This window comes from Nanorana parkeri, unplaced genomic scaffold, assembly GCF_000935625.1.
Source record: "Nanorana parkeri isolate BGI_ZX_2015 unplaced genomic scaffold, ASM93562v1 scaffold49, whole genome shotgun sequence".
Taxonomy (NCBI): Eukaryota; Metazoa; Chordata; class Amphibia; order Anura; family Dicroglossidae; genus Nanorana; species Nanorana parkeri.
The window spans coordinates 909626-927244 of NW_017306317.1; the positions used below are offsets into that span (position 1 = coordinate 909626).

General features: G+C 41.1%; 1 protein-coding gene across 1 annotated transcript in view; it reads right to left on the reverse strand.

Annotated features, from left to right (window-relative positions):
- DROSHA (drosha ribonuclease III) overlaps window positions 1–17619 on the reverse strand; it is a 239833-nt gene that overhangs the window by 189834 nt on the left and 32380 nt on the right. Inside the window, exons 7-9 of the mRNA XM_018574114.1 lie at window positions 12436–12516; window positions 8958–9044; window positions 6901–6987 (exon numbers count right to left, since the gene is read on the reverse strand). Coding sequence (XP_018429616.1) covers window positions 6901–6987; window positions 8958–9044; window positions 12436–12516 — 255 coding nt within the window. The remainder of the gene's footprint in view (window positions 1–6900; window positions 6988–8957; window positions 9045–12435; window positions 12517–17619) is intronic.

A 17619-nucleotide genomic window follows, 5' to 3' on the forward strand; every position in this document is an offset into this window, starting at 1 on the left:
TCACTAGAAGAGGACCTGATGGAGAACTTCAGGTCCCCCTCTGCTGATTGGCAGCAGCAGAGGGCGGGTGCAATAGCTAGTTTGCTATTGGCTATTGCAAAGTGAAATATCCAACAGGAATCTAGCTATGTACTCCTATGGTGTTTTTTTATTGTCTGACTAATGGCGGCCAGCGGCCCCAGATGTCAGAAAAAGAAAAGAAAAAAAAACAAACAACCGATCGCAGGGAAAGGTTTACTTTGCTCGATCGAGCAGAGTAAACCTTTCCAAGAGAAAGTGTTTCTCTCTCAGGCGGCCGGGAGCCGCTACCTAATAGCGGGAGACTCCAGGGCGACCCCTGGCAAATCGTCATTCGACCCCCGACAGGGTCGCGACCCACAGGTTGAGAACCGCTGCTCTATACGCTAAATTTTCTTCCTTTATAGTGGCAACTCAAGTCCGACCTCAAGAAGTGGAATACATTGGCCATTTCCTGGCTTGGTAGAGTGGCTTTGTTAAAAATGAATATCCTTCCCCGACTCCTGTACCTCTTTCAAACGATCCCTTTAGCGCTCCCCAAAACATATTTCTAGAATTTACGCTCAACATTCTCCAAATTTGTTTGGCAGGACAGACATCCTCGCTTATCATGGGCCCTGTTACAACGTCCGAAAGACAAAGGGGGGCTAGCTGTCCCAGACATGCACAAATATTACCTAGCTTCACACCTGGCAAGGATAATTCACTGGCATAACCACCAAGCCTCTAAAGCATGGGTAGCAGTAGAACAGGGGTGGTTTAGGACTCCCATTCCAACTGTAGCTTGGCTCCAGGACGCTTTCAGGCCACCTTTCACACCCACTCATCCCTTGATTGATGCAACCCTTCGCCAATTCACGATCTTATGGAAAAAGAGAGGTATAACCTCCCTTGATGGCCCCATGACACCACTACTAAACAACCTGGATTTTGTCCCTGGGACTACCCCAGAATTCCAACAGTACTGGCCTGTAGACAAACCACGTACGGCTAATCAGTTCTATTGTCATCAAAGGTTTATCGATAGAGACCAATTGACCCACCTGACTAGGAATGGGAAACTCCCGTGGTGGGTATACCTACAGATTCAACACTACTTGACCAGGAGTCCCGCTAAGACTCAACTTGCACAGGCGCCTCCCCCCAATCTCATCTGATATCAGAGCTGTATTCCTTACTAAATGAAACCCAAACTAGTGTTGTACGGGCCCTGCGACTCAAATAGGAAACAGAACTCAATACCCCCCTGACAGAGGACGATAGTAGCTCCATTAGTAGCCACACACAGGAAACGAACTACAAGATACTAACACACTGGTATAGAACCCCACAAATCTTAATTTACCCAGATGTACCCAATACATGCTGGATATGCCTATAAGAAACAGGTACACTACTTCATATATTCTGGACTTCTCTCCACCTATAGGACAAAAATCCATGAGGTCACAGGTCACGTGTATACCTCTCCAATATTCACCGGCTACGTTCCTGCTGCACAACTTAGCTAGCCACCCATCCTTGCCAAAAAAAAACTTGCACAAAAACATGATTAATGCAGCAAGAATGCTCATCCCAAGACATTGGAAAGCAACACGACCACCTTCCCTGTCTGAATGGATCAGACAAATAGACCATATATATGAAATGGAGGAATTACTGTTTACGAAACGAGATGCACTAGAAAAATTATTTTGAATCTGGGCCTGTTGAGAACATTTCACCACCACACCAGAATATGTCTCTGAAATCCACCACATGATAGGCCAAGGGATACGCTGGTAATAGTGAAACCTTATTGACTGAGAATCGACACTCGAGTAGAAGGGGCACATTTGGTCGCGGAGATTTCATTTCCCTCTTGTCTTACTTTCTCTTCCTCTTGCTACCCCTCTCTATCTCCAACTCTCCTTTTCAGGCTACTAGCATGGGCAATATGGGGGAAATATGACCCCCACTAACTAAAACCATTATAGCTCAAGATACGCTAACCCAAAAGGGGTGGAACAATCAGAAATTACATAAAAGAATCACTAAGCAGCCACCCCCCAAGGAAGAATGGTGATTGCTATATGTCGTGTATGCTATAATTGCATTAACGTGACCTTTATACTAAAAGGCATAACAGTTTATAACATCCAAGGAGAGGTAACATTTGAAATTCTGTGAGGTAGCGAAGCACTAGCAAAACTAGCCTGAATATTCATAGACGTTGATCACGTGTTAGCAGAAGAATGGATCAAACATTGGACTAACTAAGCTTTCAAAGCAAAAGTACTGCTTCACAGTTATCAATACAGCTATTTGTCATGGCCTCCAACAGTTTATGTATGGTAAACGGCCTTGAATTCTGGGTAGCAGGTACTTCCAGATCTCTGCAAACATTTTAAGCTTCTTTGGAAAGCCTCCTAATAGCCAGAAATCCTGGGATGATCATAGCTTGCATGATTGCGGTGTAGCCCTGCTACACCCAATAGCCCATCCATCACATTTCAGGCCAATTAGAATGCAGAGGTGGTGTACCTAAAGGGCTGTTTATGGATGGTTAAATGGCTTTAAATCTAGTTAGCAGACACCTCAAGCTGACATCATGCATTTTCAGCTTCTCTGGAAAGCCTCCCACTAGTCAGAAATTCTGGGACCGTCATAGCTTGCCCTGCTATACCCAATAAGCCACCCATCACATTTCTGGACAACTGGAAGTGGTTTGAAAGAGCAGGATAACATAAGGATACTAGAAGCTCTGGCTGCAATTTCTGGCTGCAATTTCAGGCTCCAGGGTTTCAGGCTCCAGGGGCGATCCTAAACAAAACTGAAATAGTTGGCTTGCTACCAATGCACCGGGATTGAACCACCCCTACCGGGTCTCACTCCCACCTCTACTGTACTCTATTCCCCTCTCTATCTTGCTTCTCCCCCTCCCTGACCCTCTCCCCCTCCGGCATAAGGCTGGGCTTGCGGGGGGAAAATGTTTGCCCCCTTACGTCCACTTATTTTCACTTTTGTTAGATCCAGCTTACAAGCTGTTTCTTAGTTATAATGAATCTATGGTTTAAAAACAGATTACTGGCAACTGCTAAACACTGATTCTGTTTACATTGCCCCTTAGGCAGCAGTGCACATAAGGTAGAAGACTAAAGAATACCTTAATTCATGTCATGTCATCACCTACGAATGTATGCCTCCAATGTACTTGAATACTACAATGTATTGTAAAACAAAAAATAAAACATTTTCTTGAAAGAAAAAAAAAGAAATAGTTGTCTTGCAACAGTGGAGAAGGCAAAACCACTTTTTTTTTTTTACATTTTTATTTCACCTAACAGGTTGACAATTAAAAGGTGGAGACTGGCAGGCTGAGTCATATGCTGGCTTAATATGTCTGCTGGGCACTCAACAATACAATCTTCCACCCACATTTTCAGGCTATGTTCCTGCTCAAGTTGAAGTCTCACTCTTCCTATGACAGAAGTGTTCTAGCTTCCCCTGCTGTATTCACCATAATAATCCAATAACCATAGTTTGACATGCTCAAAACTGCCAGTGTAAGTATGCTGTCTAAAGAGCTAAGAACAGAGATCTCAGCACAAGAATCCCTGAGAAGCATATGATATTATTGGTATACGATTTAACTCTCCTGCATCTAACGTAAGCTAAAATATTACTTTTGGAGGGATCCTATCCGTTTAACTTACTCTTGCAGCAAGTACTCCATTGATACTGTATGTAGTACCTCTTTTAATGCATGTGATGATAGCGATCTCAGAATAAATGTCAGTTAAGTTTGAATAACAACAGAATAATTTATAAAGCAAACTAGTAGGAAAAGTACATGTAAGAGTCCTGCCATCTAAAAATAATGCAAATAAAAAGCACTGGAGAAAATGAACAGTGTCTGTGTTTACCATAGCAACCAATCAAATGTTAGATGTCAATTCTGCAGTTTTAAATGACAAAGGATGCTTTTGGTTTCTATGAATGAAAAAGACATTTTGCTTGTTTCTATATATCAGTTCCACTGCACGGGATTAATAATTCAGCAAATCATAAATCCCATCAGGACAGACACAAATATAATCTGTTTGGGATTCCAGTGTATAGTAACACAGAATGCTCCACAGATTCTTTACAACATTAGTTATGCCATGAAACTGGAAACCATGTTTCATGACTCATAAGGTCAGATACAATGGGACTCTAAGAACACTGTAAGGGATTGAGAAGACTCAAATCAATTCAATACTGGCAGAAGAACAGCAAATAGACACGGGACATTTTCACCAGAGTTCAATTATTCTATAATGTACTGCAAATTGATATGACCATTAACACCTTCTGCCTAAAACCTGGTTAGGTATGAGCTTTCAAAAATGTACGATATATTTGTTTTTCTGCCAAGTATAACTGCATCTTCTATAGCCCAGAAAACAGGACACTTGTAGCATATGTACAGTCTTTGCATTTTCTTTAGTTCAACATATAAAAGCCATCCATTTGATGCATTAAATCTCATCAGTATGTGTGACACCTTGCTTCGATGTATGATTTGCAGTGATAACTACATAAAGGAAGCCATATTTTCTCATATATGTAGGCTTTCCTTACTGATCTGCAGTGCTATACAATGGTTGTGCTTTACTGCTCTTTTCCACAATGCTATCTCTCAGTCAGCAGACCCATAGAAGACAATGCACTATGCGACTGAAATTTTAACAGCTGTTAAAGTGTTTTTCCTACCTTTTCAGCCAAATTGGGACAACACCTTTTTATATTTGATACATGTTCTCATTCACATAGCATAACTTTAAAAAAAAAGAAGCTGCTTATATATTACTTGCTCTTTTCTGAATGAAATGTTTTTCTCAAAACTGAATTTTCCTCTGGAATGCAAAGGGGCTGGGGCGGTACCATGTTTGCAATAGTTAACCCTGTCTGTACTGTGCTGGCATATGGCATTATCAGTTGTAAACTAAATTTGAACACTGTCTGTTCTAACAAAGGGTTAAAAGAGAACTAAAGCCAAACCTTTTATTGGCTTTAGTCTTCTAGAAGCATTGTATGCTAATGAGGGGAAGCTCAGAGTTTCAGTAGCCTTTCTATGGGAACAGCCAAAGTTTCCTGTGACCCCTGGAATTGTAGAATGAAGCTTGCAGTCTGTTCAACGGGCTGCTGATTCAGAGACAACTGAAAGGTAAGATAGATAGATAGATAGATAGATAGATAGATAGATAGATAGATAGATAGATAGATAGATAGATAGATAGATAGATAGATAGATAGATAGATATATATATCTATCAATAGATATCTATAGATATATATATTTATTTATTTTAGGTATGCTGCTTGAATAGCAACACACAGCAAACATATAGTGGGGTATTCTCAAATTTGACTGCAAAAGTGGAAATACGTTATAAGTGGCTTTAACCCTTTCATTGTTAATCCCTGCGCTTCACTTATAACCTCACCTAGCCTAACCTCACCTAACAGTTGCGCAAATGTTTACCAAAAACAGTATTTTTTATTTAAAAAAAAAAACCACAAAAATCATTATATTTGCACTCAAAAAAACATATTTACAAGATTCCTACTAAATCTAAAATATAAAACTGTATTGAGTTGATTAATGTTTGTATGTTTTAAACTGTGCCTTTTTGTGAAATGGTAAAAAACAAAATGCATGCAAAAGTGTAAATAAGCAACTTATGCTAGAAATCAGGAGGTTGGCCCCACACCTATGTGTTGTGTTAACACCCAATTTACAGAGCCATTTGTGCCTGCATTGGTGAATTTTGTGGTAAAATGATGCAGGCATACACTTAAAGGAGAACTATGGGGTTAGGGCTTTTCCCCATAGTTCTCCTTAGGGTAACGGGAGGACACACTAGCGTCCTCCCGTCACCCTAAGCTCAGTATACCGCGAGCTACAACTCTCGGTATACTGAGACGCTGCAGTATACCGCGAGCAGTCTCATTGTCACAGGTCGGCTAGAACTATGAGGTAAGTGAAACGCACTCACCTCATAGTTCTCCTTTAATCGCAATGCAGCATATTACAATGTATGGCAACGCTTTGCCTTGTGCTACCACACACAGTTGTCGGCCAATGATGACATTTATTCTTTAACACAGAAGACTCAGGGGGAAAACTTATGTTATAGGTTCAAGCCAGAAGCAACCAAGAGCTTCTAGCAGAAGGGTGAAGCCAGCCAACATAAGGTATACTGACCTGGCCAGATGGAAAGGTTTTTGTTCCACGGTATACCTTCTGTCAGTGCCAGTAAAAGGGTTAGGGCTTGTTCACACCAAATGCAGACCAGATCTGCACGAGTTTCTGCACACGCAGTGCAGTGTGTTTTTCCATGTTCAGGACTGTTTTTGTAAATGGGCTTAAAATGTCGTTTAAAATGGGCTTTCAGTGCGTTCCAGTGCGTTTACATGCGTTTTTGATGCATTTGCATGCGTTCCAGAGCAGGAAAAATAGGGCTAGCTGCAGTTTTTTTACATGCTCTGGAACTGAACGCTGCGGTGTGAACTAGAGCCCAAAATACCATTGGAATACACCGGACACAGTTTTTATCCGGTCTGTAACTGCTCTGTTTCTGGAACGCGCTTGGTATGAACAAGCCCTTAAGAGTCACTGAGCATGCTCCTAGTTGCTAATTTCTATATCTCTTGATATATTATAATTTAAATATTTAATGGAACAGTCAAGATATGAAAGCAGAAACCTGTAAAAATGAGAATGCCATATCAAAGATTAAGGGTCAATACATTAATTCTAGCCCATGTGCTCATTGAAACACACTAGAGTTATCGCTATATTTTGTACGCTTATTAGGTGGCAAATTAATCTGATATTTTACAAAATATACTTACATTTGTGAGGGGAGCATGGGCGAACATAGAAAATCCCTCAAAGATGTACTCATGATCGTCGTACTCTACAACAGTGGGCCGATCAGTCTAAAATAGAGCAGAACATTGTTGGTTATGATGAAGCCGTTTGGTGATCTTGAATTCTCATTTCTCAAGGTGTCTACAAAGTAGCATGTTGCCAGCAAGCTTTCAGAAAACAGGCAGGAAGTTGTAAGACATGTTAATCAGTCGTTTGTAGTTCACACTATTTACAACTAATGTATCCATAAAAGTTTCAGGCTTCTTTCCAGGTAATGTGGATGCCCAGACGCTGGGCCAAGGATCAAGAGAATGCAGTAAGTGATAGACACTTTCTCTAATGCAGAGTGTGTCCGCTGCCAGCATCTGTCTCAGGGCAACAGAAAGGTTAATTAAGGAGCAGCAGCAGCAAAATAAAAGGTCCACAAATTCTAATTTTGCTTTAACTCGCTCTCTATATATCAACAAACCATTAGCAGGGATTGGTGCATAAATTAGCACTGAAACAAAACCTAGAGATAATTGGGAAGGTTCATTTTACATGCCAATTTGCAGACATCACACAAATCAACAACAAAAAAAATAAGATTGCAGGGAGGAAACCATCAATCTTTTTTATGCCCATTCAAGAAACCTGTTAAGTCCTCAATTGAAAGTGGAGAATTTACCTCCCTTGATGCATGCGAAAATACTCTGTGCAGCTCGTAACTCACAATGGCTTTGTACATCACAAGTACAAGTCGGGAGGAAATGCCTTTCATACTGCATCAGCAAAATAAATAAAACCCTGTAGCCATCGAAATGTTGCCACTGTGCAGAGGATATAACTCTTGAGTCTTGATTACATTTATATCCAGGGATAGGAAGTGAAACATTCATTATACTGTAAAAATCAGAATCTTTTCAAACACCACAGTCGGTCATAGTCACCAGTTCGCATTCAAAGTTCAGGTGAGATCAAAACGTTCTATAGAGCTTCAGAAAATGGCCGCACCAGCAACTTTAATCTCATGTTTTATTGCTTGGCATTTATAGTTACCGTATATTGGTATGTTCATTACTTGCAGCCTACAGGAGGACATTGCTACGAGCAATGAACAAAACGTTTCCTGTGTTGTTCAGCTATGTATGTTAATTTAACAAAAAGTAAACTCCAACCAATCATCGTTTTTCAATCATTTAATTTTTGATAGGTTGAGGAATGCTTAAACAAGGTGTATGAAACCTCTGCAGTCCGGCTGTGGTGAAACAACAAATCTAATTATGTCTCTGCTTTCGGGAGTCATGTCTGTGACTGCCAAAGCTTTGCAATGCCTCACTGGACTTCTAGTTCCACAAGAGCTGGAGTGGCCCTTGTTTAATAGCTTGCCTCAAGAATCTTAGCTCAACCTAGCAGGCTGTGATCTTGCAGCTTCCAGATTGGTGCTAGCCTCGATGACCATTCCTGGACCCTGACATGTTGAAAGGGTAAATCTCAGTTGGGGAGATTCACCCTTGCTAACTTTCACATTGATAGTGGGACAAGAGGCAGAAGTGAGGACCTGTAAAGCACCTGGAGGCTAACTCCACCCTGCTGTATTGTTGTAGCAAGGGAGAACGCAGAGACCAGTGCCTAAGCAACACTACAGGCGGCCACACGTATTTCAACATGTCAGGGTCCAGGAATGGTCTTCGAGGCTAGCACCAATCTGGAAGCTGCAAGATCACAGCCTCCGTAGCTTAGCTGCAGCTAGGTTGAGCTAAGATTCTTGAGCCAAAATGTAGATTTAGCCAGAAACCAACTCTCAGTAGAAAGTTCCTCCAAGGACACTAGCAAACCAACTGAGGGATCCTGGGAGTGGCAGGGGTTATATAGGCTGTCCCACAATTCTGTTTGCCAGTTTTTCATCATCTGAAGGGCTATGATTAAAGAATGCCTGTTTTGTGTACTGTATGATTAAGAAATATATGTTACACAAGATCTGATATTTAGATTCTGTATTAGAATAATTGCATTGAATTGGAATCAGCTACACCAAAGAAACACAGAGAGTACTTACTAAGAAATTGGTTGGCGGGGATACAGTTATCCTGTAGTGAAATAGACGACCTGCGTTGTTTGTCATGGGACGGCATGCTTTAATCGACTAGAAAACAAGAGAACAAAAAGAAGATAACATATTACATTGCAGAGGTATTCCTTCACACTTTAGAGACAGATCTTTGTTCTTAGCTAGTAAATATCTCCTGAACTATCCAGAAAAGTCAACCATCTGGCGACATCTGTTACTTACTATCCAAATAAAACATATTTCAGCTGTGGAGTGGCAACACACAGACAGACCCATAAGGAGTGATTGTCATTCAAAAAGCTGCATTATTTTGGGGGTCTTGATACATATCACAGTAAAAAAAAAAAACAACCACATATACCCTTCCCATAGAAGCTATTGCTGCAAGGTGCATATTACTCCTTTAATGCAGTGGCTCTCAAGCTGTGTAACCTCAGGACCCACATTTGTCCTTGGTCATTAAGTCACGACCCAAGTTGCACTGCAGTGGAAAGCATGGCATTAGGGTACCGCGCGTTCCGGTGCGGGCGTACAAACTGTGGGTGGGAGGTGCATTTGGAGTACCATTCAAATGAATGTCAACGCAACACACCTCCCACACCCGAATGCGTTAATCGCATTGGTACTATGCAATTAATGCACTGTACTAGTTTTGACCGGGCCCTCAAAAACACTGATATGCATAGACAACCTTGCGGAGGTTGCCCCACTGCAAGGGTTAAAAAAAAGTTTGCCCTGAGTTCTTTAAAGACAGCATCAATAAGAAAAGCTGTTAATGGCCACAAACCTCCCCCAAAATGTAGCTGTGGTCTGTTTAATTGGTTATTGTTGCTGATGTTTGAGAATTAACCTAAATTTGCTGTATGGCGAAACCTTTGACGCCAGGAAAGTAAGCAAGGAGAAATCTCTCTCCCTGGATAGCTTCTCACTCTACCCCCCCCCCAAAACAATTTTGGATAAAAATACACATTAGCCAAAGCTTAGGGTGACGGGAGGACGCTAGTCTGTGTCCTCCCGTTACCCTTCGGAGAACTATGGGGAAAAGCCCTAACCCCATAGTTCTCCTTTAAATACTAATAGCTCAAAGATACAGAAGTGACAGAATATGCTGACAGAAATGACAGCAAATTTTAGCAATATAATGAAGAAGTACTATCCAGCACCAGGTCTGTAATATTAGGCTGACTGCACAGAATCACTCATCAAAACCCTGGCTTCTTAGTATCTTCTACCAACAAAATGTGGATTGATATGGATAGTGACAGTGTAGTCTTGTTCACCTGATAACATTCCCACCTTTTGTGAAAAATGTGCAGACAGAATATGGATGCTCATTTAAGACTAATATGCATGACTACTACACTACATGACTACTTTCATACACAAAGTGTAAGCAGGTGCTTTACTTTAGATGCACCTAAAAGATAGCATTTAACATCTGAGGGATGTCCTGATCTGAGCAAACTGTCAATAAATGTTGACACCTGCGTTCATCATATTGATCAATTATCTTTATGATAAATGCAAGAGTCAATGAATACTAGTACTTATTTTCATCACATTGACTGACTGTACCAATCATAAATTGTTTTCCTAAAGGTGTAAAATGGTAAGATTCACACCTTTTGTTAAAAAAAATAAAAAAAAAATAGGCACATAGAATATAGAAGCTTATTTCAGTCTCATTCGCACGGGGACTCCATGGCTGTTTTTCATAATGTAAGCAGATGTAATTACTTGGGATGTGCCTAAAATATAGTATTCAGTTTGCTCATTATCTAAGCAAACTGTCAATGGATATCGACATTTACATCCATCATATTGACCAATTATCTTTATGGTAAATAGAATTGTCAATGAGTGCTAGTACTTGCATTCATCATACTGACTGACTATTTTAATGATAAACACTTTTACATACTGTGCGCAGGAGTGATACAATGAAGACATTTCTGATGCAAGCTTTAGGAGTGTCAAACAAGTTTGAAGACTTAAAGAGATCCTGTGTTTTGCTCATGTAGGGCAAAGCAACAGGTTCTCTTTAATTCCTGCTGCTTAAGCTGGCCATGAACCTATAGATTATCTGCAGTTTTTCTATGGTTGGATGGAAAAAGTGCAACAGATTCCTCCATCTATGCTAAACTGTGTGGAAGGAGGAATCTCCCACTATGCAAAGCTTTAGGATTTTTGCTAGTTGGCCCCGCTGGCTATCAAAATACATGAACAATGCCTGCATCCAATCAGATTGTTCAGGTATTTTGCCAGACAGCGGGGCCAACTAGCAAGATACTGAAGCTTGGCCCAGTGGGAGATTCCTCCATCCACACAGTTAAGTGTAGATGGAGGAATCTGTTGCACTTTTTCCATCTGACCGCAGAAAATCTATAGGTGTATGGCCAGCTTTAAATCGTGCCTTCTCTTTACTCGCTCGCTACTTCATTTAAACGACAAACCAAAGTGACATACCCGGTACTTCTAGGTATGGTGGAGAATGTGACACGGTCCCCTTTCTCCTATGCGACAGCACTGGTTTGCCACTCAGGCACCCAATGTTCTTACACTGTGCTGTGTAGAGAGTCCTTAGCATACACAACCCTGTTACACAGGTGGGGTGAGGTAGGGTGAGGTGGGCTGGAGCTATGGCCGCGAGGGAGCTTCATCCATACATGCATTGCCTACAGCTCCCTCATGTGACCTGTAGAGGTGCCTGGACCAGAGTGAAGTCACATTCTGGCTTCTAGCACCTCTACAGGGCGCACAAGGAAGTAGTACAAACAATGTAGGGATGGAGCTCAGTCACAGCACAGCAGCCCAGCACTGAACCCCAAGCTGAGGATCGTCCGCACCAGAACGCATGGTACCACAATGCCGTGCGTTCCATTGCAGTGCGGCTTGGGTCGCCACTTAATGTCCAAGGACAAATATGGGTCCTGAGGTTACACAGGTTGAGAATCACTGGTTTAAAGTATCGGGACATAATAAAAAGCATTCAGGTGTGTGTTAATACTGTAAACATTAAATACAGTGAATACACAGGAGTCACAGAGCATTGTGGGTTTTCTAAATAGGCAGCAGTGCAGAATCGGTTTCCTTTCAGACTGCGTCTGATTACAACATGTTTTTAAATATTTTTTTGTCTGGGACAACAATAAAAGGAAATACACGCAACACCACTATGCATTCCTCTAAAACTTGACTACAGTTGTTGCCTGGAACTGTTAAAAAATGACAGATGATTTCGTTGACACTTTATGACAAAATAAAAACATGGTTTTGGGTTTTTGCAGCAGCATTGCTTAAATAACAGTTTCTTCCCTGAAGTGAGATTGAGTGACATGATACACAGAACACACAGTGCTGACATGAAAAATATACACCAGTCAAAAACACCAACACATCTTTGACTGAGAGACAGGCTTTTGATTTCAAAATCAGCATAAACTGACTACAAACAAATTGTATTTACCTCCTCTCCAGGATAAAAGCTGTGTCTGATTCCTGTACTCCTGGCTTTAACGCTGCATTTGCACAGGGGGCCATCATTCATCTGACAAAAGAAAACACGTGTTCATGGATAGCAATAACACAGATAACAATTTGCATCATGTACCCCTGCTGAACACACTCCATGACATTTAACAGGGTCATTAAGAGTTTTTAGGTGCATTGAGCTAGAAAATACAGGTACAAATAAATCCTTAAATTGTTAGTTATTATAATCAAGACATATTACCATATAGTTACTTCATGCTGTGATAACCTGGGGAAGGTTCGGCAAAGGCGGGGCGATTTCTAAACATGTTGCGCGAGACTCCTACCAGAAAAAATGCCATCTTGGATCTAATTGTCACTAATAATGCAGAGTTAATCGAGGATATTGTAATTGGGGAGTCATTGGGTAATAGTGATCACAATGTGAACATTTTATTAAATAAAGCTGAATAATATCAACAGTTGGGAAGATGTTGAAGGGTTGTCCCTGAACACAGTGATAAAAGAGGTCTGAAGTTAAATCACGTTTCAACACGATCAAGAAATATAAGCAGCAAAAGCTTTCTTATTAAAGTTGAATTCGGCCCCACCTCCTCCTGCACCCCCTACACACACACACACACACACACAGTATAAATAACCAATTTCTTGGAGTACATCACAGGACACAGGCTTCTTTAAATCCTAACAGATGAGTTATGCAGCTACCCTTAGGTGATTTGAAACTGATTTTACAGGTAAGAAAAAAAAATCCTGCTTTCTAGATCATGCATTGCAGATCAATGGCATCTTTAATTACTAACACACCCCAACAGTTGGCTACCCCATGATTTCCCAACGTTCAAAGAGCTCTCTGAAGAACTGTGCAACTGAAACTGGCATCAGGTGACACCTGAGCATCCACCTGGTAGAAATTTACAAAAAGATGCAAACCGTCAAACAGGAGGCAGTCTTACAAATCTGATAGGCTGAAACTTGGTGCTGAAAAGCCCAAAAGGTTCTGAAGCTCCTGATGGAGTGTGCCTTAACAGGAAACGGGGGTCCTATGAATCCATCTAGAAACCTTGTGTCTGTATGATAACTAAACACATAGGAAAAAGACAGAGTCTTGTTCAGAAAAGAAATAGCCAGGGTCAGGGTCCATATCCCTTCCCTAATGGGGTACTGCTGAGAAAATCTTTTCGGGGGAAAAAAAAAAAACTTCTCAGGATGCTCACAGTACAAAACCAGCTTAAAGAGACATTAAAGGCAAAAATGTTTTTGCCTCAACACAACGTTAATGAAAGCACTTACCTTAAATGATGTCTCTTAATCCGATCATCTTCTTTCCTGTCCTTTTCAGCCTTCTCTCCAGCGCTGCGGCGAGTCTCCGATCCAGCGCTGACTCCTCTGTTATTGCTGGCGCTTCTTCTCCCACGGTGTCTGCATGCGGGCGCACGCGTCCATAGACTTACCTTGTGTCTCTCCTCGCGTCCCGGCCGAAAAAGACATAGTCAGAGTCCAGTGGTGCTAGACTTTAAGACTGAAGCAGCGTGGCTGCAGCAGGGCTAATACACATTCACCTGGTCTAGGGGTGAAAATGGCAGGCGTCTGCACAGTGTGATCCCTCTAAACACCACTAGAGGGACACAGCAAATGCACACAGACATACTAGCCCTGCTTTGCCCAGCAGATGGGCACACTCGTAGAGGGGCCCTGCAGGGCCTGGTCTCTACTGCAACTGAGCATGGCACTTGACCAGTAGAGCACCCTGCTGCATCCACAATTTCAGCTCGTAGCCTAGAAGGACACTTCCACAAGGTCCAGAGCTGGAACACATTATAAGCCTTCTATGTGTCTTGTCTGGTGGAGTCAGCGTACGCCAAAACATAGCTGAGGAGAAAATTAATCTGCATAGCAGCTACTGGCACTGATGTGGCATGAGCAGATTTCTTGATAGAAGATGATATAATGAAGGAAAAAAAAATTCCCAAACTTTTCACAGAGCTCAGGGAAAGCATCCACCACCTAAAGGACAGTATCAAAAAACGGAGGCATGTCGGGAGCATGAGGGGTAATGCAGGACTTCGTTGCCACCCTGAATGACTTGTCAGCATCCAATAACCTGAAGGTAGCTGCATAACCCATCCCATCTCCTATGATTTAAAGAAGCCTGTGTCCTGGGAAGTACGATTAAGAAATATAAATTTTAACTGCCTATAGCTCTGGATCTACTAAATATTTTAAAATGGTGTTTGCAATGTCATTAGCACATGCTTATGTATTTTGTTATGATAAGCACAGTCTGAACTGCCTGATTTTGTGCCAAATTTACCACATAAGAATGTGTGCTATATTTTAAATGTCATGCAATATAAAACGCACAGTGACCAAATAACTAACATGGAAAACATATATTAAAGCACCAATTATCACTTAACATGAGAAGGGAAAAATACGTGTTCAGCTCTGAGTTTCCCGTTTTCTAACTAGTTGCACATCTGTTATCTGTTGCAATATCTGATGTAGGGACTGTTCCTTTCAAACAAAATATATTAAAAATAAAGTCATGCCAATAATATGTTTGTTACTGGGGGCTTTTTTCAAATGTTTTCAACATCTGTTTTGAATTCCACAAGGGTCCTGACAAGCTTAAAAACAGATTTGCAATACTAAGTCATCTATAACGTAGACCTCTTTTGTTTCCAGTTGCACTTGAAAGCTGTGCTCATACAGGCTGCAAAGGTCATAGAAAAATTATATAAAGCTGAAATTTAGGTAAACCGAGCAGACTAATATCGTTTTGAGAACACCAACGCTATAAGATCACATTTTCTATGATCCAAAACACACACAATGCCCAAAAGCTCATACAGGGATTTCTGCGACCACAATTCTGCAATGAATGAATTCTGAACTCAAGTGTGTACTCACTGAAAACACTGTAGGTTTTTTTTAGCATAAACAACAAAACAAACATATTAAAGGGTCACTGTATCTAAAAGTGATATTTCAGTAAAAGGTGGAGTCTAGAAGAAGTAGTCCTAAGGATGGGATGCACCGATACCGTTACTAATATCATTATCGGTGCCGATACTGAGTATTTGGGCGAGTATTAGTACTCGCCCAAATGCTCCGATAACTTCCCTGATACCGGAACTTCCCGTCAACGGGAATTTTCCCCTGACCGGCAGTGCAGCGAGGGAACATGGAGTCGGCTTCCCGGCCAAACAGTAAGCCGGGCGTTGGGTAATGACTCGCCGCCCGGCTTCCTGTTTGGTCGGGAAGCTGGCTCCATGCTGTTTTGCCGAAGCTGGCTTCCCAACCAATCAGCATTGAGCCGGCCAAACAGCATTAAGCCGGCTTCCAGGGCCAATCAGAAAGCCAGGCGGAGAGTACTGACCCGCCACCCGGCTTCCTGATTGGCCGGAAAGCCGGCTCTATGCTGACTGGCTGGGAAGCCGGCTTCCCTGCCAATCAGCATGAAGCCGGCCAAACAGCATGAAGCCAGCCAAACAGTATGAAGCCAGCCAAACAGTATGTGGGTAATGAGTCGCTGCCTGGCCTCCTGATTGGGCAGGAAGCCGGCACCATGCAAGCGGAAGTACCGGTATTGGTACTCAGTATCAGCGAGTAGCGAAATATAAATATCAGTACAGAAAAAAACAGTATCAGTGCATCCCTTCTTATGAGTCTTGAATACTCAAGAGAGTTATTCCTAGAAGATGAAGTATTCTCAGTGCAACCAGACTGTAGTTTATTAACTGTCACAGAACACAGCTCTTTCAAGGAGATCTCCCTGTCAGAGACTAGGTGAATGAGTCTTATAAGTTTTGAATACTCAGTGAGTTATTCCTGGAATATGAAGTATTCACAGCACAACCGGACTGTGGAAAACATCTATCTTAGTTTATTAAACGGCACAGAACACAGCTCCTTCAAAGAGATCTCCCCATCAGAGACTCCGGTTCCTGTGTACCTGGTAGTTTTGGGTGTTTCCGCCTACCTTTGCATGTTCTAGAAACTATTGTTCCATTTTCTATAAAGAAGTAAAAAAATCTAACAGAATGAGTAGGACCTCTCAGCAGGTATGCAGACCCAGGAACTTAAGTGCAGAGATCTCGCCAACATAGTTTCTGAGATAAAATTGTTAGATGGTTTAACTCGCCAGCATCTAGAAAAAACTGAAATATCAGTTTTAGGAATTCTAGACCTGACAAATATGAAGATACTGAATGCTACACTGCATTAAAGACACAATGCAAGCAAATTTGCACAGGGTTAACATCAACGCAGAACTCGATGTGCAGCATATCCTTGCACCAACATGTTTTTAAGCTATGAATGCTGTGGTACAAATGGGTAAGAATCAAATAAAACACGTAAAATAAATCTACAATTTATATTAAAGTACTTGAATAACTATTAACATTCATGAGAATTACTGAATCTTACTGGCATGTTTTCAGTGCTATAAAATAGTCATTTTCTCATTATCATACATTTAAGAAGTACTTCTTATGAAAAAGGGAAATGAGATTCATTACACACTGTAATCTAAACTTCACAGTTTTGCTAGAGTATTTTTAAGTATCAAATTAACAGCAAAACAATTATGTACCAAAACATTTCAGTATGTAGAGGAAAAATAAATGTTTAGGTGACACACACACACAGGCCTGAAATACAAATTTACATAAATCTGCATTTTAGTCCTATGGCACACAAGAGAAAGCTGCAGGCTTGCATGGGTTAATTAGTGTTAGGGATTATGGTCAAAGTCAAGTAAAACTGGCCATACACCAATAGATTTTAGTTCAGAAAAAAAATCTGTTTTTGGAACGTTCGTCTGATTTTTCTGATGGTTAGTGGTAAGTGAAGCAATGATCAGTTTCAACCATACGGAAGATAAATTTTGAAGGCTCGGGATGGAAAACTTTTCTCATTTCTTCTGAACGAACTAAATTCTGTGAAAGTGATTTCCGTTTGGGAAAAATCATAAAATATTGTAATGTGCATGGGCTAGGCAAAAAATAAATATGTTTAATACATCCGGAATTCCATTCAGGTAGGTCTGGACAAACTTTTTAGGGACTTTCAAACAAAATTAGTTTACTAGGTATTTGCACAATCAAATTATTTTTTGGAATTTTTTACAAAAGTTTGGACAAAGGTCTAC